Source organism: Microcaecilia unicolor, chromosome 5 (assembly GCF_901765095.1).
Source record: "Microcaecilia unicolor chromosome 5, aMicUni1.1, whole genome shotgun sequence".
Taxonomy (NCBI): domain Eukaryota; kingdom Metazoa; phylum Chordata; class Amphibia; order Gymnophiona; family Siphonopidae; genus Microcaecilia; species Microcaecilia unicolor.
Genome location: NC_044035.1, coordinates 325626004 through 325649963, shown reverse-complemented (window position 1 = coordinate 325649963; position 23960 = coordinate 325626004). Strand labels below are relative to the sequence as shown.

Below are 23960 nucleotides of genomic sequence, written 5' to 3'. Positions count from 1 at the left end.
TTCCACAGTTCTTCTCTTTACTCAGTTCAGTATATATAGATGGAATTACTCGCTCCTTCCAAATGGAAAGGGATCCTCATAAAAAGAACATTTTTTTAAAAACCCATAAAAATAGCCATACTGGGTCAGACCGATGGTCCATCTAGCCCAGTATCCTGTTTCCAATAATGGTCAATCCAGGTTACAAGTACCTGGCAGAAACCCAAATAGTAGCAACACTCCATGCTACCAATTACAGGTACAACCTTTCTGGCTGCATCTCATTGCTCCCCCGGTCATGGATACCAAGCAAGGACTCATTGAGTCCCCCTCTTATAACTGTACCCCTCTCTCTGAGGAATGGACAGAATCTTCCTATCATTACCCAAAAATCTTGGACCCTCTCAAACCTGGAAAGATCCTTGTATGTTATATATAAAAAGAAATAAAATACTCAGGTGGAAACCTAGGTCTCCACATTCCCTTGCTCAAATAAATCTGTATGAAAGATTATGAATGAGCTTCTGGCTCAATGACATGATTTACTGTGCATCTAAACTATTTCTCTGTATTCAGGTCATGGTTTGGATCCATGGAGGAGGTTTGACGAGTGGCGGTGCCTCAATATATGATGGATCTGTATTATCTGCCTATGAAAATGTGGTGATGGTGCCAATTCAGTACAGATTAGGGCTCCTGGGATTCTTTAGGTAAGCTATCTTGCATTCTAACCACCAGTGGTAGCCCTACTATTACGCCAACTGAGGTGGGGGGCCTCAGGCAGTACTTTTCACGGAGTGGCATCTCACTTCTTTCCTCCCCCCCAAACCAGCCGCGGTCTGGCTTCTCCTTCCTTCCTTTCTCAATCCTCTTCCCCAAGCCTACTTTTTTTTTCCTAGAGGTGGCGGCGACTACAGTGATTCCCATACACTGCCCTGCTGCCGGCTTTTTCTCTGTACTGCATTCCCGCCTCTGAGGAAACAGGAAGTTACATCAGAGAGGTGGGCCACAGTAGAGAGAAGAAGCCAGTGTCAGTGGCAGGGCAGGTATGAGAATCGCTGCTGCTTACAACTTTTGAAAAACCATAAAAGAAAGTACACTTGGGGAAGGGGGTTGAGTAAGGAAGGGGGAGATGCCAGACCGTGGCCTAGGGGGAGGAGGTGGTGGGTGGGGGAGGGAGGGAGGGGGAGAGAGTTGGGAGAGATAGAGTGTGAAAGGAGAGATGGGCGGGGGGGGGGGGGCCCGGGGGCACCATCTCATCCTTGCCTCAGGCAGCAGATTGCCTTGAGCTGCCCATGCTACCTATTGTGTGCCAAAGTACTTTGAACTCTGTTAAAATGAACTGATCATCAGCTTTAATAACTGCTAAAATTTCTGTTTATTTTAGAAGACTGCAGTATAATTACAGTAACATAACAGATGACAGTAGATAAAGGCCAAAATGGCCCTTCCAGTTTGCCCATCCAGGTAGTTAACTGCTGTCCATGCAAACTATCCTTCATGCTTTCATTTAGGGTTGTTATGCAGAAGACTCACAATATCTCAATATTATGTCACACTGCATGTTCCAATTACTACCACTGCTTATCATTTCAATAGCGCTACTAGACATATGCAGCGCTGTACACTGGACATAAAGAGACAGTCCCTGCTAGACAGAGATTACAATCTAATTAGGACAGACAAACAGGACAAATAAGGGGATTACTAAGGTGGGAGTGATAAAACATGGGTAATGAACAAGTGAGTAAGGGTTAGGAGTAAAAAGCAGCATCAAAAAGGTGGTCTTTTAGCCTAGATTTGAAGACGGCCAGAGATGGTGCTAGACATACTGACTCAGGAAGTCTATTCCAAGCATATGGTGCAGCAAGATAAAAGGAACAGAGTCTGGAGATAGTGGTGGAGGAGAAGGGGGCAGATAAGAGAGATTTACCCAGTGGACGGAGTTCCCGGGGAGGAGTGTAGGGAGAGATGAGAGTGGAGAGGTACTGAGGAGATGTAGAGTGGATGCACTTGTAAGTCAATAACAGGAGTTTGTACTGTATGCGGAAACGGATAGGGAGCCAGTGAAGTGACTTGAGGAGAGGGCTAGTATGAGCATAGCGACACAGGTGGTGTTGCAGAATTTTGAACAGATTGAAGAGGAGAGAGATGGCTAAGTGAGAGACCTGTGAGAAGACCTGTGAGAAGCTTAGTGGAGATTGGGTGGCAGAGCCGGTGGTGGGAGGCGGGGCTAGTGCTGGGCAGACTTCTACGGTCTGTGACCTGAGAATGGCAGATACAAATCAAGGTCAGGCATACACAAAAAGTAGCACATATGAGTTTATCTTGTTGGGCAGGCTGGATGGACTGTACAGGTCTTTCTCTGTCGTCATCTACTATGTTATGTTACTATCCACCTCATAATCGAAAGTGAAAGACGCCCATATTTCGACCCAAATCGGGAGATGGGCGTTTTTCTCGCATGGGTGCCCAAATCGGTATAATTGAAAGCCGATTTTGGGCGTCTTCAACTGCACTCCGTCCCTGGAACGAATAAAGTTGATGGGGGCGTGTCAGAGGCATGGTGAAGGCGGGACTGGGGCGTGGTTATCGGCCGAACAGAGATGGGCACGCTCGGCCGATAATGAAAAAAAGAAAGGCCCTTTTTTATCATGAACAGGTCCCCAAAAAGTGCCCTAAATGACCAGATGACCACCGGAGGGAAACGGGGATGATCTCCCCTGACTCCCCCAGTGGTCACTATCCCCCTCCCATCAAAAAACAAGAACTTAAAAAACTTTTTTTTCCAGCCTGTATGCCAGCCTCAAATGTCATCCCTAGTCCCTGGAGCAGTTTTTAGTGGGTGCAGTGGACTTCAGGCAGGTGGACCCTGGCCCATCCCCCCCCCCACCTGTTACAGTTGTGGTGGCAAATGGGAGCCCTCTATACCCCTCCAAACCCACTGTACCCACATGTAGGTGTCCCCCTTCACCATTAAGTGCTATGGTAATGGTGTTGAGTTGTGGGGAGTGGGTTTTGGGGGGGATTTGGGGGGGCTCAGCACCCAAGGGAAGGGAGCTATGCACCTGGGAGGTGCTTTAATGTTTTTTTCTATTTTTTAAAAGTGCCCCCTAGGGTGCCCGGTTGGTGTCCTGGCATGTGAGGGGGACCAGTGCACTACGAATCCTGACCCCTCCCACGACCCAAAGCCTTGGATTTGTTTGTTTTTGAGCTGGGGCGCTTCGGTTTTGATTATTGCTGAAAAATGAAAACGCCCAGCTCAAAAAACGCCCACATCCAATGCATTTGCCTGGCACAAACCATATTTTCGAAACTAAAGATAGACGTCCATCTTTTTCAAAAATACGGTTCGGTCCGCCAATTCATGGACCCGTTCTCGGAGATAAACGCCCATGGAGATAGGCATTTGCGTTCGATTATGCCCCTCCACGTCTAAGTGAGAGGTGATAAGAGTGTGGATAAGGGATCTGGTAGTGTGCTCAGAAAAGAAAGGATGAATTTTGGTGATACTATAGAGAAAGAAACGGCAGGTTTTAGCAGTCTGTTGAATTTGTGCAGAGAAGGAGAGAGGAGTTGAAGATGACCCCAAGGTTACGAGCTGATGAGACAGGGAGGATGAGAGTGTTATCCACAGAGAAGTCTGATGGTCTCACTCAAAACAATATTTTTCCTTCTCATTCTGCTTCCAGCACTGGGGAAGAACATGCCCTTGGCAACTGGGGGTTTCTGGATCAACTTGCAGCTTTACGTTGGATTCAGGAAAATATTGAAGATTTTGGAGGTGATCCGGATTCTGTGACCATATTTGGAGAATCAGCAGGTGGAATAAGTGTTTCTGCACTGGTAAGGGTTGCGACAGTCTTCAGTGTTCATGTAGGCAGATTTTAAATACTACATGGGGAGGGGGAATCACAAGTCCAGGTCAAAATGTCCATACTATTTTACTAGAGGCCCTGCCAAAAATAGAGCCTTTTCTAAACTAAATGCAGGACTGCATATTAAAGGCCCTCCTACAGAGGGAGCAGCAATTTATTCTTTGCTTTTTTTTTTTTTTGGTGTGTGTGTGGGGTCGGGGTTAGAAAGCTGCATGTGGGGATAACAAACATAAATACCCACCTCCTCCACCTACGTAGACAAGAGAGCAGTTTTTCTAAAATCTCTGCTTCATCTGTTCAGGGCCCCAATCATTGTTGGCCCATTCTATATCAACCACCCCTCCCCAATCCAATCCCCAGGCTTAGCAGGAGTCCCCTGGGTCCAGTGAGGTGGGAATGATAACTAATTACTCTTGCCTCAACGATTGGGCCTTCAAAATGGCCACCAAGACCTCTAGTGGTAATCTTGTTGTACTACTGCTAGGGGGTCAGACTTTTGAAGGTCTCCAGCCATTTGGAATAGCACGATCATAGAGGTGGGAATGACTGGACATTGCTTTTGCTCTACTAGACTTCAGGGATACCCCGGAAACCCGGGCATTGGATTGGGAATAGGGGTGGAGGCATTTGCTGGGGGGGTTACACATTCACAACTTTGACCCTTTGGGGGGGAATTCAGCTTCAGGGGGAGGGTACTCTGTGATGAGTGAGTTTCCACATGTGGGGGGTGGGTGATGCGGGGGAGCTGGCATGAGTGAGGTATGAGTGGGCTGTGGCTTCGGGGGGGGGGGGGGGGGGTTTGTTGCAGGGATGAATAGATGCCTTGAAGGGGCAGAGGTTTGGATATTAGGATGGATGATTATGGGGGAGAAGAAGAGGGAAAAGCAGACCTTGTTGATGAAAATGGTCTTTAATAAGTTGTATTGATGCTCTCAGGGTTCACAATCAGATGCCCCACATGGCCATGCCTCGCCAAGAGTATAGGCTGTGTCAGGGGCACTAGAACCAGTTGGTGAAAACCTAAAAACGCCACCGAATCAGGTCAATGTGTGTCTTCCTGGGTCCGTTTGAAACAGTAAAAAGTAAGATGGTAATATTTATGTGCTGTTTTGGGAAGACGTTTTTCAATTTGAAAGATATTCGGCAAACAGCAAAACAGTACGAGATGACTGAGCACTGCATTTTCGAAGAACTGATTGGCAGAGACAGGTCATGTGGACAGATTGGCATCTCTTTGAAACTGAGGCACCATTTTGAGGTTGCTGATTCTGAGAGAGACAATAAAAATAACTGTGTATAGATTAGTAAAAGTCTTATGAACTGCTCCACATTGGTGGTGAGGAAAAAGACTTTAGATATTTATCAAGAATAATTAGCCCTGGGCAAAAGGGGAAATAAAAATGTCTGTATGTAATGAAAATGTTTTGTTTTTCATTCTTGAACAGTTTTTAATTGCTTTACACTGGTTGTGAGTAAAGGTTTTCCTTGATATTCTGGAGAGTAATTGAATATTTTGGACAATGAATAAAAAGATCATCTTGACCTTTCGGAAACTCCAAGTATATGCAATGAATCTTTGTTATAATCAATTCTTGAACAACTCTGTGAAAATCCAATTGGTTTAACCACGGAGAGGTACAATATAACAGCCATAAACAGAAACCCACTTCTACAATAGCAGGAATTTGCTTATACATTTTTTAAATGGGAATCTGATATCACCTTTACAAATTGTACCTGACCAATTTGTGTACCATCTTTATAGAAGGTTTACGTATCCACACTCTCTGATTCTAAGAGATTAAGGGTAATACATTTTCATCCAAAGGTTCATTTCATTGAAGCAGTGATTTATCTTCAGCAAAGTGTTTCTACTGTATAAGGAAGCATAACTGAATATCATCTGTATATATGTAATATAATTTTTAAATCCCTAAACAATGTTTCTGGGGCCCAACTATAAATATTACAGTACTATGGATAATACTGAACACAGGCAACCCCAAAAATTAACAACTAGGAGAAAGAAGCCTTCCAGAATCACTTACAGACATTTTTCTTCCTCACAGGATATTAACATAAGTACATAAGTAATGCCATACTGGGAAAAGACCAAGGGTCCATCGAGCCCAGCATCCTGTCCACGACAGTGGCCAATCCAGGCCAAGGGCACCTGGCAAGCTTCCCAAACATACAAACATTCTATACATATTATTCCTGGAATTGTGGATTTTTCCCAAGTCCATTTAGTAGGGGTTTGTGGACTTGTCCTTTAGGAAACCGTCCAACCACTTTTTAAACTCTGCTAAGCTAACCGCCTTCACCACTTTCTCCGGCAACGAATTCCAGAGTTTAATTATACGTTGGGTGAAGAAATATTTTCTCCGATTTGTTTTAAATTTACTACACTGTAGTTTCATCGCATGCCCCCTAGTCCTAGTATTTTTGGAAAGCGTGAACAGACGCTTCACATCCACCTGTTCCACTCCACTCATTATTTTATATACCTCTATCATGTCTCCCCTCAGCCGTCTCTTCTCCAAGCTGAATCACTTTAGACACTTTAGACATCTGTCCTTTATCACAGTAATCTACAATCTATGTAACAAAATCAGATGGTCAACTGTGTGAAATTCTGCAGGTAGCTACATTAGCATTAACAAAAACGTTTATTTAATAAGTGTAGGTCCTGAGCCTGGTTAATTCTAAATGATGATTCTGTACTTTTTAGTCACTGCGCTCATTGTAACCTTCAAATGTTTTCCAGATTCTTTCTCCTCTATCCAAGGGTTTGTTCCACAAAGCCATTTCTGAGAGCGGAGTGGCAACCTTTCCTGGAATTATCATCTCTGATCCTGTTGTGATAGCTGAATTTGCAAATGTAAGATTTTAGATTTTTCTTCATGGTAGTATTTTTAACTATGTTTTATTCTTTTCCTTTAAATGGTCTTCTTGGAACTCCACAGCCCTTAAAGTCTGATATCTCGCCTCCCTGGGATAATTGTGTAGTGCCCTTCTACCTTGCCTTTGTGCAGTCACTCTATACTTTCATGCCTATCACATGGGTGTGCCTGAGGACCGAGTTGAAAACCTCTGGATTAGGAGATGGCTGGTTAGTGGTGACATTGAGTGGCACTAACTGGTTAAGAGCAGCTGAATATCATGTGCCAGGTTGCTCAGTTACGTTTAACCAGGCAGGAGCCTCTTCTGCCGAGTTAATAACATATCAAAAGTCTTGCCATACTGGGACAGACAAAAGGTCCATCAAGCCCATTATCCTATTTACAACAGTGGCCAATCCAGGCCACAAGATCCTGGCAATGTACCAAAAGAGTAAAACAGATTTTATGCTACTTATCCAAGAAAAAGTAATGGATTTTCCCAAGTCCATCTTAATAATGGCTAATGGACTTTTATTTTAGTAAATTATCCAAGCCTTTTTTAAACACTGCTAAGCTAACTGCTTTTACTACATTCTCTGGCAACAATTTCAGAGTTTAATTACACACTGAGTTAAGAAATATTTTCTCCAATTTGTTCTTAATTTACTACTTTTGAATACTGGGTGGTATGTGGACAATATTCAAAGCGTGCTTCCTTTGCAGAAAGGGTTAGACAAATTTCGATAATCATCTCAATAGATGGCACAAAATAAAATAGCTTTAAGTCTGCTGAAGACCGAGTTATTGTGGGTTCGCAAACCTAGTCCTAGTTCTGCCATTTCTTTTACAGATATAGTCAGAGCAGGATTAACTGTTCAGTGGGCCCTAGCCACATAAGTGCATTGGGTCCCCCATCATAATAAATACATTATAAAGCTTCCAGAAACAGAACTTTGCATGGTTCTAACTGCAGAGTAAAATCAAAGGAGGAAACTATGAGCAAGAAGCCTTTCTGTGCCAAATTCCTCCTGTTTTGTCAAAGAAAATGAATGAGTGGGGGGAGGAAGGGGTTGAGAAGAATAGACTGATCTCTGTAGGCAGCAGCGACTCTGGTTATTCCCTCTCCCCCCCCCCCCCCCCCCCAACTTTTTCCAGCCAGCCGTTAACTTATTAAACCAAAAATATACCTTGGGAGCATTAAATTATATGGAGATGGGGGCATATGCTGGTTGGAAAGGAGAGAGAGAGAGGGGGGGGGGGGCATTAGTGCAGCTACATTATCATGTGCTAACTGATTAGCACATGAGCCTTTACCACCTACAAAATAGGTGCCAGTAAGTGCTCAAGAGCTAATCTTTGTTAATGGTTACGTGTTAATGGAAAAATTAGCACATGGCCATTAATTGAGAAAATGGAAAATCTGCCATTTTCTGGCTGCAGAAAACATGGCCTTAGAATGTGGGGAAAGACCTCCGTAAAAGTATGCTAAGGCCACTTTTTACTGCAGCTTGGTGAAAGGGCCACTTAGGGGTCCTTTTCTAAGCTGCGGGAAAAATAGGCCTTAGCTCACCCTTAAGTGGATCTTTCCCTGCACTAAGACTATTTTTACCACGGTCATAAAAACCTCAATTTTATTTTTTGCATTAATGGCCATGTGCTAACGTTTACATTAGCGTACAGAGATTTTTTTTAAATTACCACAGGAGTATCTACCACCTCCTATTTTGTAGGCAGTATGGGCTCCTTCATTATCCATGAACTACATAAGTACATAAGTACATAAGTACATAAGTAGTGCCATACTGGGAAAGACCAAAGGTCCATCTAGCCCAGCATCCTGTCACCGACAGTGGCCAATCCAGGTCAAGGGCACCTGGCATGCTCCCCAAACGTAAAAACATTCCAGACAAGTTATACCTAAAAATGCGGAATTTTTCCAAGTCCATTTAATAGCGGTCTATGGACTTGTCCTTTAGGAATCTATCTAACCCCTTTTTAAACTCCGTCAAGCTAACCGCCCATACCATGTTCTCCGGCAACGAATTCCAGAGTCTAATTACACGTTGGGTGAAGAAAAATTTTCTCCGATTCGTTTTAAATTTACCACACTGTAGCTTCAACTCATGCCCTCTAGTCCTAGTATTTTTGGATAGCGTGAACAGTCGCTTCACATCCACCCGATCCATTCCACTCATTATTTTATACACTTCTATCATATCTCCCCTCAGCCGTCTCTTCTCCAAGCTGAAAAGCCCTAGCCTTCTCAGCCTCTCTTCATAGGAAAGTCGTCCCATCCCCACTATCATTTTCGTCGCCCTTCGCTGTACCTTTTCCAATTCTACTATATCTTTTTTGAGATACGGAGACCAGTACTGAACACAATACTCCAGGTGCGGTCGCACCATGGAGCGATACAACTACTCAGTTAAGGAGTGGCAATTCAGATGCACTAATTGATTAGCACAGGAACACCAACTCTCTGTCCCTGACACACACCCTCAAATTAAAAAAAAACAAAAAAACATTTTTTAGTTTGTTTAGCACACACAAATTCCAAAACTACCACAGGATGCTGTAACGCGTCCAAGCAGTAGTCCATTTTAAGCTACATTAGGCGTATGTTAGCGCCTAACGAAGCTTGTGTTCTTTCTCCATTTTAAGAGCATAAGAATAGCCATACTGGGTCAGACCAATGGTCCATCTAGCCCAGTATCCTATTTCCAACAGTGGCCAAGCCAGGTCACAAGTACCTGGTGCAAATACTAGCAACATTCTATGCTACCAATCCCAGGGCAAGCAGTAGCTTCCCCATATCTGTCTCAATAGCAGACTGTGGACTTTTCTTCCAGGAACATGTCCAAACCTTTTTAAAACCCAGATACGCTAACCGCTGTTACGACATCCTCTGGCAGAATTCCTGAGCTTAACTATTCATTGAGTGAAAAAATATTTCCTTCCATTTGTTTTAAAAGTATTTCCATGTAACTTCCTCAAGTGGCCCCTATTCTTGGTACTTTTGGAACGAGTAAAAAGTCGATTTACTTCTACTCACTCTACACCACTCAGAGGGTCTTTTACTACGGCGCGCTCACATTTTTGGCGCACGCTAAAATTGTGGGCATGCTAAATGTTAGAGACGCCAATTCATTTCTATGGGCATCTCTAACATTTAGGGTGCCCTCAATTTTAGTGCGCACTAAAAATGTGAGTGCGCCTTAGTAAAAGACGCCCTAAGGATTTGGTAGACCTCAATCATATCTCCCCTCATCCGTCTCTTTTCTAAGCTGAAGAGCCCTAACCTCTTTAGCCTTTTCTCATATGAGACTAGTTCCATCCCCTTTATCATTTTGGTCGCTCTTCTTTGAACCTTTTCTAGTTCTGCTATATATTTTCACACTGATTTCAGAGGACTGCAAACCTTTTGGGCTGTGAAGGAATGGATTCTGCTGCAGTTGTGAACTGTTTAAGGACCAAAACAGAAGAGGAACTTCTAGACCCCAACTTCTTCACAGTAGGTGAAACTTTATTGATAACATCAATTGAATTAACAATTCCACATCTGCTTATAGAATTTTAGTATAGCACACGTGAATGGGAAGAAAGGCATGTAAAACGTTTTTGCATCTACAATAAGCCTGTGTTTTCTCTGGTGCAGCACAACATGCCAAATTAAATTTTCTAATATTTTATCAAAATATAGGTCAGAAAATCCAATTTATTAATCCGTGCAGCTCTGATTTGTGAACTCTGTGGTCAACTAGCCGGCTTTTTCTTTAGTGTATGAACTAGCTTCTGGAACTGAAAGACATTCTCTGTTTATATTTGATTTGGGGAGGATTTGTTGGCTCCCTTTTTGGCTGGAGGGATCAAACAAATCAATCTCTAGCCCCATTCCCAAGATCTAATAGCTGATGCTGTGCTCAGAGCATGTTGATCAGGCCATGGCCCCAGTGGCCCATGCTATTGCACATAGGACACAGTGAAGATGACACAATGATATGGATTCTAGACGATGCTTAAAAAGTCCAAATTTATTGTGTAGCTTAAAAGACTTGACACGGCCATGCTTCGGCCAACTGGCCTTCCTCAGGATTCTTTGCAGTCTTTCAACAATGTCTATGGAAAAACCATGAGGGGCATTTTCGATATGACGTCTAAATTTGAATTTGGACGTTTTACACAAAATCTCCAAATTCAAAACCAGGGGTGTAGCCAGACAACAGATTTTGGGTGGGCCTAGGCAAGAATTGGGTGGGCACCAAGTGTTCTCCCCCCCCCCCCCTCCCAAAAAAAGGTTATCTCAGCTGGTGGAAAAACACTTCTTTCCACCTTGGCAGCAGGCATGCACTGAAAACTGAGCATGCGCAGGTGCCGGTGTTGTGGAGAGTAGCATTTTCATTACCATCAGAGGGAAATCTTCAACTGGCAGAGCTTGGGATTCCCACCAGTTACCACTAAACGTGCTACTGTTGGGTGGGCCCTGGCCCACCCAAGCCCACCTGTGGCTACGCCACTGTTCCGAACAAGAAAGGTAATTTTTCAAAAATACTATGGACGTTTTGTGATTTGGACATTTTGGGGGGGGGGGGGGGGGGGGTTTGGTCCAATTTCAAACAAAAAAAATGTCCAAGTGCAAAACGCACAAAATCAAGCCATTGAGATGTAGGAGGAGCCAGCATTTTTAGTAGACTGGTCCCCCTGACATCTCAGAACAGCAATAGGGCACCCTAAGGGGCACTGCAGTGGACTTCATAAACTGCTCCCAGGCACACATCTGACCATTGCTCCCTTACCTTGTGCAATAAGCCCCCCAAAACCCACTATCCCTAATTGTAAACCACTACAATGGTCCTTACAGGTGAAGGGGCACCTATACGTCGGTACAGTGGGTTTCTGGTGAGTTTTGGAGGGCTCACAGTTTCTTCCACAAGTGTAGGGAGAGGTATGGGCCTGGATCCACCTGTCTTCAGTGCACTACACCCAACACTAGGCTATTCCAGGAACCTGCATGCTGTTCTAATGGACCTGAGTAGAACCTAAGTGGAGGAGTAGCCTAGTGGTTAGAGCAGTGGACTTTGATCTTGGGAAACTGAGTTCAATTCCCACTGTAGCTCCTTGTGATTCTGGGCAAGTCACTTAACCCTCCATTGCCCCTGGTACAAAATAAGTACCTGAATACATGTAAACCACTTTGAATGTAGTTGCAAAAACCTCAGAAAAGCAGTATATCAAGTCCCATTTCCCTTTCCCCATCTGAGGTTGGTAAGTAATGTTTTTCATCACATTTTTTGGGGGTGGGAGGGGATTAGTGACCACAGGGGGAATAAGGGGAGTTCATTCCTGATTCCCTCCAGTGGTCATCTGGTTATTTAAGGCACCTTTTTGTGCCTTATTCGTTATAAAAATAGGTCTAGCTCAAAACGTCTAAGTTTTAGTCCTGGACGGTTTTGTTTTGTTCCATTATGGCTGAAAAACGTCTAAGTCTTAGGAATGCCCAAGTGCCACCTTGAACACGCTCCCTTGAGATTTAGACACACTTCCGACGGACTTCAGAGAAAAACGTCTAAAAAGAGGTTTTGAAAATACTGATTTGGACGTTTTTGTGAGAAAAACGTTCAAATGCAGACTTATGTCACTTTTTGGACGTTTTTATCTTTCGAAAATGAGCCTGCATGTGTCTGTCAATATACTATCAAATTAAAAATCTTGTATAATGAAACCTCAACGCGAAACCCTTGAACTTTACAGTTTGGCGGCTTTTAATTTTCCTGCCAAAGGAGAGAGGGTTTCACGTTGAGGTTTCATTATACAAGATTTTTAATTTGATAGTATATCGACAGATACATGGTCTTTCTATAAATATTCTTGAGAGTGCAAAGACTCCTGAGGCAGGCTGGTTGGCCGAAACATGGCCGTGTCAAGTCTTTTAAGTTACACAATAAATTTGGACTTTTTAAGCATCGCCTAGAAACCATATCTTTGTGTCATCTTTGTTGTGTCCTGTGTGATTTTGAGTGTGCGAAGACTTGTGTTCTTCTGTGTTTGCATCCTTTCTATTCTGCTACATATGTTTATAATTAATAATAATTATTTCTCTCTAGAAAGTCCCAAACATACCAGCAGTTGTGGAGGGTGTCTTCCTATCAAAGAGCCCTGAAAAGTTCCTGCCAGGGGAAGAGGGCAATCCTGTCCCTTATCTGCTAGGATTTAATAACCATGAATATGGCTGGTTATTTCCAAATGTAAGACTTTTTTACAATTAATTTTTTTGCACCAAACTTTAAAACATTTACTAAGCATAATGAGTGTTCGTATAACCTTTTCATCTTTTTATAAAGGGCTTTATTTTAAATGTTTCTGATGTTGGACTGTGTTAATGTTTCCCTTAATTTACAGGGCACCTTTACTCAGGGTATGATACATTAAGTATACTGTTATAATGAATCTCTACCCTGAGGATTTTATAACATGATTGGGAAAATGGGGCAATGGAAGATGAAGGGGGTACTTGTATTAATTACTCTTAATGGTCTTGTCCGTGTTTGTTTCTGTATTGAGTTGAGCCAGTTTACTGTATTGATTGGTTATTGTTTAAAAAATTGTTCTCTGTAGCTGTCTTGCTGCTCACGGAAGGAAAAGCAGTTGATCAGATATAATAAACTATGGAGTCCTTTTACTAAGCTGCGTTAAAAGGGGGCCTGTGCTAGCATCACTGCATGTTTTGAAGCGCACTGAGGCCCCCTTTTACCGCAGCAAGTAAAAGGCTATCTTTTTTTTTTTTTTAAGAAATGGCCGTGCGGCAAGTGAATCACTTACCACGTGGCTATTTCAGGGGAGAGCACTTACCGCCACCCATTGAGGTGGTGGAACGACTCCTGAACTAACCCGGCAGTAACCGGGCTGTGCACAGCACTGCCCAATTACCACCGGGTAAACACTGGCACTACAAAAATAGAAAAATCTATATATTTTTTTTAACTTGAATTTTTATTGAATGTTTTGAAATATTTTCTTTACAATATTTGAAGCATTATGAAACATTAATCTAGATGTCAGAATAAATACGTACCACTATATATTTCCATTTCCTTACATCTTTTCAGTATATTGGCTGTCCACTAACTTTTATTATCAACACTAATACATCTTGTAAACTTCACTCCATTCTCATATTTCAGTTCCCTCCATCCATGTTCCGTTTTTTAATATGCCCAGCTTTATTTTACCTCTTCCCTTTCACAGGTGGTGGGATCATTTTTGTCCCCCTATCTACCCCCTCCCGCCCCCCTCTCCTTCAATCCGTAATCCCTAGATAATTCCCTCCCCCTCCTTCCCTACCTACCCCTCTGCCTTGGAATGTATCCTTACCCCCCTAAATTCCATGAATCATTTGTTGAAGTCTTGCCCATCCCCTTTTATGTCGAAGCTCTCCCTCTCTTCTATATACTGTTAACTGCTCCATTTGCCACATCAGTCTCACTTTAGTCCTCCAACCCCCCAAATTTGGCAGGTCTGTCGATTTCCAGCAGCGTGCAATAAGGCACTTAGCTGCTGCTAATCCCCACCACCATCAGTTTACTCTCTTCCCATACCTCTCTCTCGTTACACATTCCCAATAAACACTGTTGCGGCCCACACACCAGTGACACTCCCATAGTTCGGGCCATCGCTTTCATCACTGCCTGCCAGAATATTACCACCCTCTCACATGTCCACCACACGTGCAGGAATGTACCTTTCTGTTTTTTACATCTCTAGCACACGCCTGCAGCTCCTGGGTAAATCTTTTATAGTCTCTCTGGAGTGTAATACCATCGTAATACCATCTTGTAAGTACTTTATACGCATTTTCCTGTATTATTGCACATACTAAGGCTTTTTGTACTTCCCCACATATATTTTCCCATTCCCGCTCTGTAAATTGATATTGCAAATCCCTTTCCCAGGCTTCCTGGAATGGGTATTTTTTATCTTCATCCCCTTGTAGAAATCGGTATATTACCGATATGGGTTTTGGGACTTTCCCCAATAGTATCCACAGGTTTTCTAGACTTTCCGTTTCCCTAGGATATCCCCTTTTCCACCCCTCTTTATCCAGAAAGTGTTTTAACTGCATATACGCAAATCCCTCTCCCTCTGGGATCCCATATCGGGCACACACCTCCTCAAAACTCCTTATTCCACTCCCATGCAGCACATCCTGGAATTTCATCTCCCCCTTCTGCTCCCATCTTACAAAAACAACATTTTCCCTACCCGCCCCGAACTTGGGTTCCCACCTGATGGAGGCCATTGATGATACCCCTTCTTTCCACCCCCACCGTTTCCGTATCTTCCCCCACAGTTCTAATAGGTGCCTTAAATATGGGCTATGTTCCCCTTGTTGCCCTTTCCCTGTTAACTCTGTCGTCCACAGCAGTGATTTCAAGCTCCTTTGTGGCCAATATGACTGTTCCAACTGAACCGCCGGTTTCTCCGCCCCCCTTTCCAAATCTAAAATCATCCTCATTTGGGCTCCCCAGTAATACCACTCGAGATTTGGGACCGCTCTTCCCCCCCTCCCCACCTCACCCCATATGATTCTTTGTGACATTCTCGGTTTCTTGTTTCCCCATATATAGTTCATTAAAGTGCCTTGTAGCCTCCTAATAAATGGTTTCGTTACCGCTAAGGTCAGTGCTTGAAATAAGAACAGTATGCGCGGAAGTACATTCATCTTAATCACCGCCATTCTCCCACCCCAGGACAGCCATTTATTTCTCCACCTCAACAGGTCGTTTCTGATCTGTTCCTGTAAACGACCGTAATTCAACTGAAATACCCTATCCAAGTTCTCTGGTATCTGTATCGCTAAATACCTAATTTTTTGTGGTGTCCATTTAAACTCATACCTCTCCCGCACGAGTGACTCCTCCTCTTTATTCATCGATATTCCCAGAATCTCACTTTTTTCCATGTTTATCTTTAACCCAGCATATGTACCATACTCTTCGAAGATCCCTTTAATCACCGACAGCGTCCCTCCCGGGTTCTTCACATACAGTAACATATCGTCTGCAAATAACGCTATTCGATGTTCTCCCCCGCCTCTCCTCATCCCTTTTATCCCTGGATGCCCCCTTATCTTTTCTGATAACAGTTCTATGTATAATGCAAACAGAAGTGGGGACAGCGGGCACCCTTGTCTAGTCCCTCTACTGATCGGGAAAAAGGCTGAATTACTCCCATTAATATTCAAGCAAGCTCTTGGGCTCTTATACAAAGCATCAATCCATAGACTATAATTTCCTCCTAGTCCCATTCTATCCATCACTTCCCTTAACAACCCCCAGTGCACCCTATCGAACGCCTTTTCCGCGTCCCTCGATAGTATTGCCATTCCCCCTTCTGTCTTTTGAGCCTCCCATAGCAAATGCAATGTCCTCTTGTGGACCAATTTTGGTAGCAATCTACTCAATCTATTAGCTAACACTTTAGCAATAATTTTTGCGTCAACATTTGTTAGGGAGATGGGCCTATAGGACCCGCACCTAGTCTGATCTTTCCCCGGTTTTGGTATGACCACCATCCCCGCCTCTATCATGGATCTCGGAAGCTCCTCACCTTCTAGTACTCCATTTCTCACCCTCATTAACATAGGACTAACCAAGCTCTCAAAATATTTATAAAACCGGGACGTGTAGCCGTCTATCCCTGGGGCCTTTCCATTTGGGAGATTTTTAATAACCCCCTGTATTTCCCCTAGTCCTATTGGCTCCCCCATCCTCTGACTCTCCTCGCTCAATTTATATAGGGGGATCTGACTCAGGTAACGTCTGATATTCTCTCTCTGTTCCCCTCCGTATAATACTTTAGAAATTCTTTTTCTATTTCCTGGTCAGTATACAGCCACCCTCCCTTTTCATCTCTTATTTTCCGTATCATTGACTTGCCCCTCCTAGCCCTCAAACATCTGGCCAACATTGAGCTTGATTTGTTAGCATACTCAAAATACTTCTGCCATAGGTGCGTTCTCATGTATTCAATCTCCACCATCTGTGCCTGTTCCATCTGCCCCCTGACCTTTTTGAGTTCCGCCCATACCCTCGCCGATGGATTTCTCTGGTGGGTCTTTTCTAATTTGTTCATTGTCATTCTCAACACCATTATCGCCTGGCCCTTCTCTCTTTTCTTCCTCGCTCCCCATTTTATCAATACTCCCCTCACCACGACCTTCATAGCATCCCACAAGATCCCATCCCTCACTTCTCCTGTGTCATTAATTTCCCAATATTCCTACATAGTGACCTGCACCTCTTCCCTCACCTGCTCCTCCCCCAAGAGAGATTCATTCAGTTTCCAAGTCGTGTGTCTCTCCCCATACCCCCATCCCTATAATCTAAGCCATACAGGCGCATGGTCTGATATGTGGATAGATTCAATTTCTGCCTCTGTTATCATCAGCACACAATTACGATGCATTGTGAAAATGAGGCTATTGTGAAGATGAAGCTCCCACCTCAGGATTCCAGGTTCCTCTTTCACTCAGGGTGAGCTGGTTCTCAGTATGCAGATTTTATGCAAATTAGACTACTACCCCTTTCTACTCGGGGTGACCTGGTTCTAAAAAACCAAACATAGTCAGGTCTCATCAACAGGATTTTTCTCATACAAATCTTTATTCCAGCCTCTGGGGCACACTTCTTTTAGCTGAAAAACCCTTTCACAAGCTTAACCAGTTCTTCTTACTCAGTGCAATCTTCCAGCTTAAACATTTCTTCTTGCACAGTTCAAACCCACAGATTTCTTCCCCCTGAGCCCTCTCACACAGGCATTTGGGCTCAGTACTAACTCAGTCCTTCCTTGTAACACACAGCTCTAGACACCCAGTCTTTTCATCTTGGACACACAGTCCCTCTTTGAACACACAGTTCTTATCCCTGACTTGATACTCTAGGGCCTTCTTACCCCAGCCGTATTAACTCAGTCCTTCTTGGTAACACACTGTTCTAGACACACAGTCTTTTCATCTTGGACACACAGTCCCTCTTTGAACACACAGTTCTTATACTTGATACTCTAGGGCCTTCTTACCCCAGCCAGCTTCCTTCTTGGTAACACACAGTTCTAGACACACAGTCTTAAGGGCACAGCCAGTACTTCTCATGGGGATCCTCCTGCTCACAGCCAATACTTCTCATGGAGATCCTTCTGCTTCAGCTACCAGCTCTCTTCTTCAGCTGCTAGCTCTCCTCTCTCCCTCACCACTCAGGTGGGGTATTAAGTGGTTAATGGCTAAACAGGACCCAGCCCATAACCTGCTGCACCTGTTTCTATCCCCAGGACTCTCCTCGGTCCTAACGACCTCCTGCTATACATCCCCTTACTGACTCACCCAGCCCTTCTCCCTGGACATTTTAGCGGAACAGCGCCCTCTAGGGGCCTAACCAGGGTAGGACAGCCTCTTCCTTCTCACAGCATCCACAACCCATCTATCCTCATGTAGGAGCTAGCTGCATGGGAGTAGAAGGTGTATCCCCGCTGCGTGCCATGTATCACTCTCCAAGTATCCACCAGCTCCATCTGTCTCCAAAATTTCTGTAGTACCTTTCTCCCCGAGCTTGATCGATATCCCCCTCCTCCCGAATGGTCTAGCCGCGCATCTGGAGCTATATTAAGATATCCGCACACTATCACCTGTCCCCTTATGAATCCTTGTATCTCTTCCTACAAGGTCTGAAAAAACTCCCCTTGTCCCGTATTGGGGGAGCAAATGTTGATCAGTGTTACCTCCTTCCCCTGTATCCTACCTCGTATAGCCACACATCTCCCTGTTGTATCTTTGAATTAGTTTTCTATAATCATCCCACTTGTCTGTCCTATCAGTATGGCCACTCCCCCCACTTTCCTCCCCCCTTTAGCTTGGTGTGTCACTACCCCTTTATACCTTTTTCCCCTTAACAAATGTCCATCCCTAGGTCTTAAGTGTGTCTCCTGCAGCATCACCACTTCCCATCTCAACCTATTCAGTTCTTTCATTACCCTTGCTCATTTCCCCGGGTTATTGAGCCTGTTGACATTCCAGGAACCTATCTTCATTTCTTCCCCCTTCCCCTTTCTCCCTACTAGAGTTCCCCCCTCCCTTCCCGTCCTTCCCTCCCCCCTCCCTCCTGTCTCCCTCCCTCTCTCCCCCCTCCCTTTCCTTTCCTTACTCCGGACACTGCGGAGTCCGTCATTTAGAAAGGACGCTCCATTCTTGCCCCCCGGGCCCACATACCCCCTTCCTTTATCCCCTACACCTCTCCCAGCCCCCCTTCTCTTTATCTTAATAGCTGAATGTCCCACCTCCCTGCCCCCCCACGCAGCTCTTCCCCCACCAGACATCAACTCCCCACTAAACATTCAACCTGAAACATAGTACATATCATACATATCTAGTCCATCAATGTTCTTTCCCCTTAAGGGCATCAGGAGGCGCTTTTATTTTATTTATTGCATTTGTATCCCACATTCCCCCACCTATTTGCAGGCTCAATGTGGCTTACATAGATTTGTTAACATTGTCATATCAGGATATCAGATACAGTTAGTGATGTGTGGCGATCAAGGAAGGGAATAGGGAAGAAGGAAGAGAGTGATTAGGGTAGTTAAGGATGGTAGGCTTTCATAATTAAGTGAGTTAGTGAGGTGACTTAGTGGGCTGTAGGTTCTCATTGTAGGCCTTGTTGAAGAAGAATGTTTTCAGAGATTTTCGAAAGATAGTCGTTTCGTTGATTGCTTTCAAGTCTGTGGGTAATGCATTCCATAAATGCGTGCTCATGTATGAGAAGGTAGTGGCATGCACTGTTTGTACTTCAGTCCTTTGCAGCTTGGGTAGTGCAAGTTGAGAAATTTGCGGGATGATCTTGTGGCATTTCTGGGAGGTAGGTCCACGAGGTTTTGCATGTAAATTGGGGCATCTGCATGAATGATTTTGTGTACAATCGTGCAGATCTTGAACGCGATGCGTTCCTTAAGTGGGAGCCAGTGAAGTTTCTTTCTTAGTGGTTTTGCACTTTCATATTTAGTTTTTCCAAATATGAGTCTGGCGGCCGTATTCTGTGCGGTTTGGATTTTTTTGATTGTCTGTTCTTTGCATCCGGCGTATAGTGCATTGCAGTAGTCCAGATGACTTATTACCATTGACTGTACTAGGGTACGGAAGATGTATCTCGGGAAGAAAGGTTTTACTCTTTTAAGTTTCCATATGGTGTAGAACATCTTTTTCGTCGTGTTTTTCACGTGGGTGTCAAGAGTGAGGTTTCGATCTATGGTGACTCCAAGAATTTTCAAATTTTGTGAGACCGGAAGGGTCTCTTCCCTCTGGTGGTCACCGTCTGCTATGCCGAGTCTGTTCTGGGCTCCTCATTTTCCTGTAGCTGTTTCTCCCTTGCTGGTAGTCCCTTGCATCCCAGCATTCGCAGCGCCTCCCACGCTTCTGCCGGTGTCTTCACCTTCCGTGACTTTCCCTCGACTGTGAGCCAAATTGCAAAGGGGAACAGCCATCAATATCTAATCCCATTGGCTCGCATGTAACTAGTCACTTCCCCCATTGCTCTTCATCTTTGCAACGTAATTCCTGCCAAGTCCTGGTATATTCCAATTGTATAATTTTTCCAGTGTATCACTTTCTGTTGCCTCGCCTTCGCCAATATTTTTTCTTTGAGAGGAAAGTCCAAAAAACAAGCTATGATATCTCTTTGAGGGCCCGCACTGCGGTGTACTCTTTGCAAGCTGATGTTTCGTTGCCCAGCTTCACCCTCCAGGTTTAAAATATATTGGCACAATTCCTGGATCACCGCCTCGCAATTGCTGAAAATATCCAGCTGTGGAATTCCTTTGAACCGTAGGTTATTACGGCGGGATCTATTTTCCAAGTCCTCCACTTGATCTTTTAACTGCTGGATCTCTGCTGGTGTTTTTTGTGACTCTGCTTTTTTACTCCGAACTTCAGCCTGTACTGTTTCCATCTTCTCCTCCATTTCGTCCACCCGAGACCCCATATCTCTGATCTCTGTCCACATCTCTCTGAGTGTACTCTAGATATGTTTTTGGTACTAAACGGACTTGGAAAATCCAAAATTCCAGGAATAACATGTATAGAATGTTTGTACGTTTGGGAAGCTTGCCAGGTGCCCTTGGCCTGGATTGGCCGCTGTCGTGGACAAGATGCTGGGCTCGATGGACCTTTGGTCTTTTCCCAGTATGGCATTACTTATGTACTTATGTACCCTTCCAGATCAGACTTCAGCTCCTTGAACCATCCCACCACGTCTGCTTTGGGATTTCTTCATTGTTCTCACCCAGTTCTCTATGGGTGTCCTCTTCCGAGTCTGAGGGAATCGTGACCATTTTTTCTACTTCCTGAGTAGTTCCAACCACCTCCTGCTTCGCTTTTCCTGCCTGATCTGCTGTGTGCCGGAATTTTTCTAGACTCTTTTTCGGTGGCATTCGTTGTATCTCTTTATACCACTCTTAATTTGTTTAAAAGTCCCTGGAATCCGGTTGTCAGTGCTCTTTGACCTGACACAAATCGGGAGATGGCCGGCGATTTCTTAAAAGCGGCGAAATTGGTATAATCGAAAGCGGCATTTTTAACAGCATCGCCGCTTTCCCGTTGCTTCACCGGCGAAAGTTCAAGGGGGCATGTCGGTAGATTAGCGAAGGCGGGACATGGGCGGGCATGGGCGTGGCTACCAGATGGCCAGCTTTCGCCGATAATGGAAAAAAAAGCGGCGTTAAGCAGTATTTCACCGGCTTTACTTGGTCCTTTTATTTTCACGACCAAGCCTCAAAAAGGTGCCCCAACTGACCAGATGACCACTGGAGGGAATGGGGGATGACCTCCCCATACTCCCCCGTGATCACCAACACCCTTCCATACTAAAAAAAAAATAACTAAAAACCTTTTTTGCCAGCCTGTATGCCAGCCTCAAATGCCGTACCTACCTCCATGACAGCAGAATGTGTTGTATCCTCCGACAGCCTTTCCCTGGTTGCGATGTGGCTCTCGGGTGAGTGTGACACCTTTTCTGTTAGGTGCCCTGCAGAGTCACATTAGCAATGCATTGTGGTGGGTGTAGGGTACTGGGCTCTACTCCCATGGTGCTTTCCCCCCCCTGCTAACTGGGTCAGAGTGTGCCCTGATTTGTTTCCTGTTGTAGTCCATGCGGTAGTGGCCATTTTTGTAAGCCAGTTTTAGTTCCCTTTCCTGTGTTACCCACGTTAGAGAACGTGGTTCTTACCTTGAATGGTGCTGAAAGAGGGCATTGTACACCATTGTGCCAGCTCTGACCTACTGCTAATCTTAGTACCAGGGGACTCTTTGCCAGTGGGGCACAACCTCTGATCTGCAGTTAACTGTGAGTAAACGTGGTTATTTCAAGAAAGGACTTTTTCAGATAGATTAGTCTTCAGGTGTGAACTGGTGTGCCAAAGTTATACAGCAGCAATAAGTCCTAGAGGCTGTATGCAGGTCCCTGGAGCAATTTTAGTGGGTGCAGTACATTTGTGGGTAGTGGGTTTGGGGGGCTCAGCTCCCAAAGTAAGGGAGCTATGCACGTGGGAGCTTTTCTGAAGTCCACCACAGTGACCCCTAGGGTGGCTGGTTGGTGTCCTGGCATGTCAGGGAGGCCAGTGCACTAAAAATGCTGGCTCCTCCCACGGCCAAATGCCTTGAATTTGGCCGGGATTTGAGATGGCTGACATAACTTTCCATTATCGCTGAAAAACAAACCTGGCCATCTCAAATTCGGCGAACTCCACGGCATTTGGCCGGGATAAACCATATTATCGACAAAAAAGATAGCTGGCCATCTTTTTCGATAATACGGTTCCGGCCAGCTGTAGCGCCGCTGCCAACATAGATCGCTGGCGATCTATTTGGCCAGCGACGTTCGATTATGCCCCTCCACGTTACTATGTTAAGTGTTAACACTATAAACTGTGCTGAATTTTAGGCGGGGCTTATAGAATACTGCTCATGTGGGATTTTTTCGTGCAACACTCATGACTCACCCCTGTCCTGTCTACGTGTAACACACCTTTTGCACTTGCGCAGTATAGAATTTAGATGCTGAGGGGTCCTTTTACAAAGGTTCTCTGAAAAATGGCCTGTGGTAGTGTAGACGCGTGTTATGGGCATGCGTAGAATTATTTTTTGTGCACCTACAAATAATGCCTTTTTTAAATTTTTGCCGAACACGGATGTGCGGCAAAATGAAAATTGCCGCGCATCCATTTTGGGTCTGAGATCTTACCACAAGCTATTGACCTAGCGGTAAGGTCTCACGCAGTAACCAGGCAGTAATGGTCTACGTGCGTCAAATGCCACGTGCCAGAAAATAAGAAATATTTTTCAGACGCGTGTAGCAGACGCACGCCAAAATTGAAATTACCGCAAGGGCCACGTGATAACCTGGCAGTAACTCCAATTTGGCACGCGTTGGGCGTGTGTAGGCGCCTACGCAGCTTAGTAAAAGGGCCTCTAAGTTTGTAGAATAGGGGCATAAAGCAATTAATGCATAAGTGTAAATTAGTGCCAATTAGTGCTTGTTAGAGCTATTGCAAATTAATTGCCAATTAAGTTTTGTTTACAAGTGATGGTATTCTGTAAGTAGACGTGCGATTTCACACCTACCTGTGCATGCCACATATACAATTAGTGGACATACCTTTAAGCAATGTGAGCATGCAAACCGCTTATTTATTTACAAGATATTATTACTAGATTTTATATACCGCCTAATTTGAGGGCAAGTCTAGGCGGTTTACATAATTCAAAATAAAGGTAATAAAAGTGGAGAGGAGGAGTAGCCTGGTGGTTAGAGCACCAGTCTTGACATCCAGACGTGCCCAGTTCAGATCCCATTGCTGCTTCTTAACTCTCCATTACCTTAGATACAAAGTTAGATGTGAACCCTCCAGGCACAGAGAAATACCCAGTGTACCTGAATGTAACTCACCTTGAGCTACTACTGAAAAAGGTGTGAGCAAAATCCAACTAAAGAAAAAGGAAAGGAGGTCCAGCAATAAGATAGGAAAGACACAAGCATAAACAGTAGTAACATAGTTTTATGATATGATGGAGCTTTTTGTCTCTTTGGTTTATGTGGATGATGAATGCTGTATTCTTTTATTGTGTATGTTTATTCTTCTCCGCCAAGAATCCCAGGATTGTGCGGAATATAAATAGATAAATACA

At 44.3% G+C, this 23960-nt stretch overlaps 1 protein-coding gene across 2 annotated transcripts in view; it reads left to right on the top strand.

Moving 5' to 3' along the window:
* LOC115470865 (fatty acyl-CoA hydrolase precursor, medium chain-like) overlaps nucleotides 1–23960 on the top strand; it is a 74989-nt gene that overhangs the window by 31192 nt on the left and 19837 nt on the right. For both annotated transcript variants that reach the window (XM_030204456.1, XM_030204457.1), the window contains exons 5-9: nucleotides 556–689; nucleotides 3672–3825; nucleotides 6625–6738; nucleotides 10146–10250; nucleotides 12841–12981. In XM_030204456.1, the coding sequence (XP_030060316.1) occupies nucleotides 556–689; nucleotides 3672–3825; nucleotides 6625–6738; nucleotides 10146–10250; nucleotides 12841–12981 (648 nt within the window). The remainder of the gene's footprint in view (nucleotides 1–555; nucleotides 690–3671; nucleotides 3826–6624; nucleotides 6739–10145; nucleotides 10251–12840; nucleotides 12982–23960) is intronic.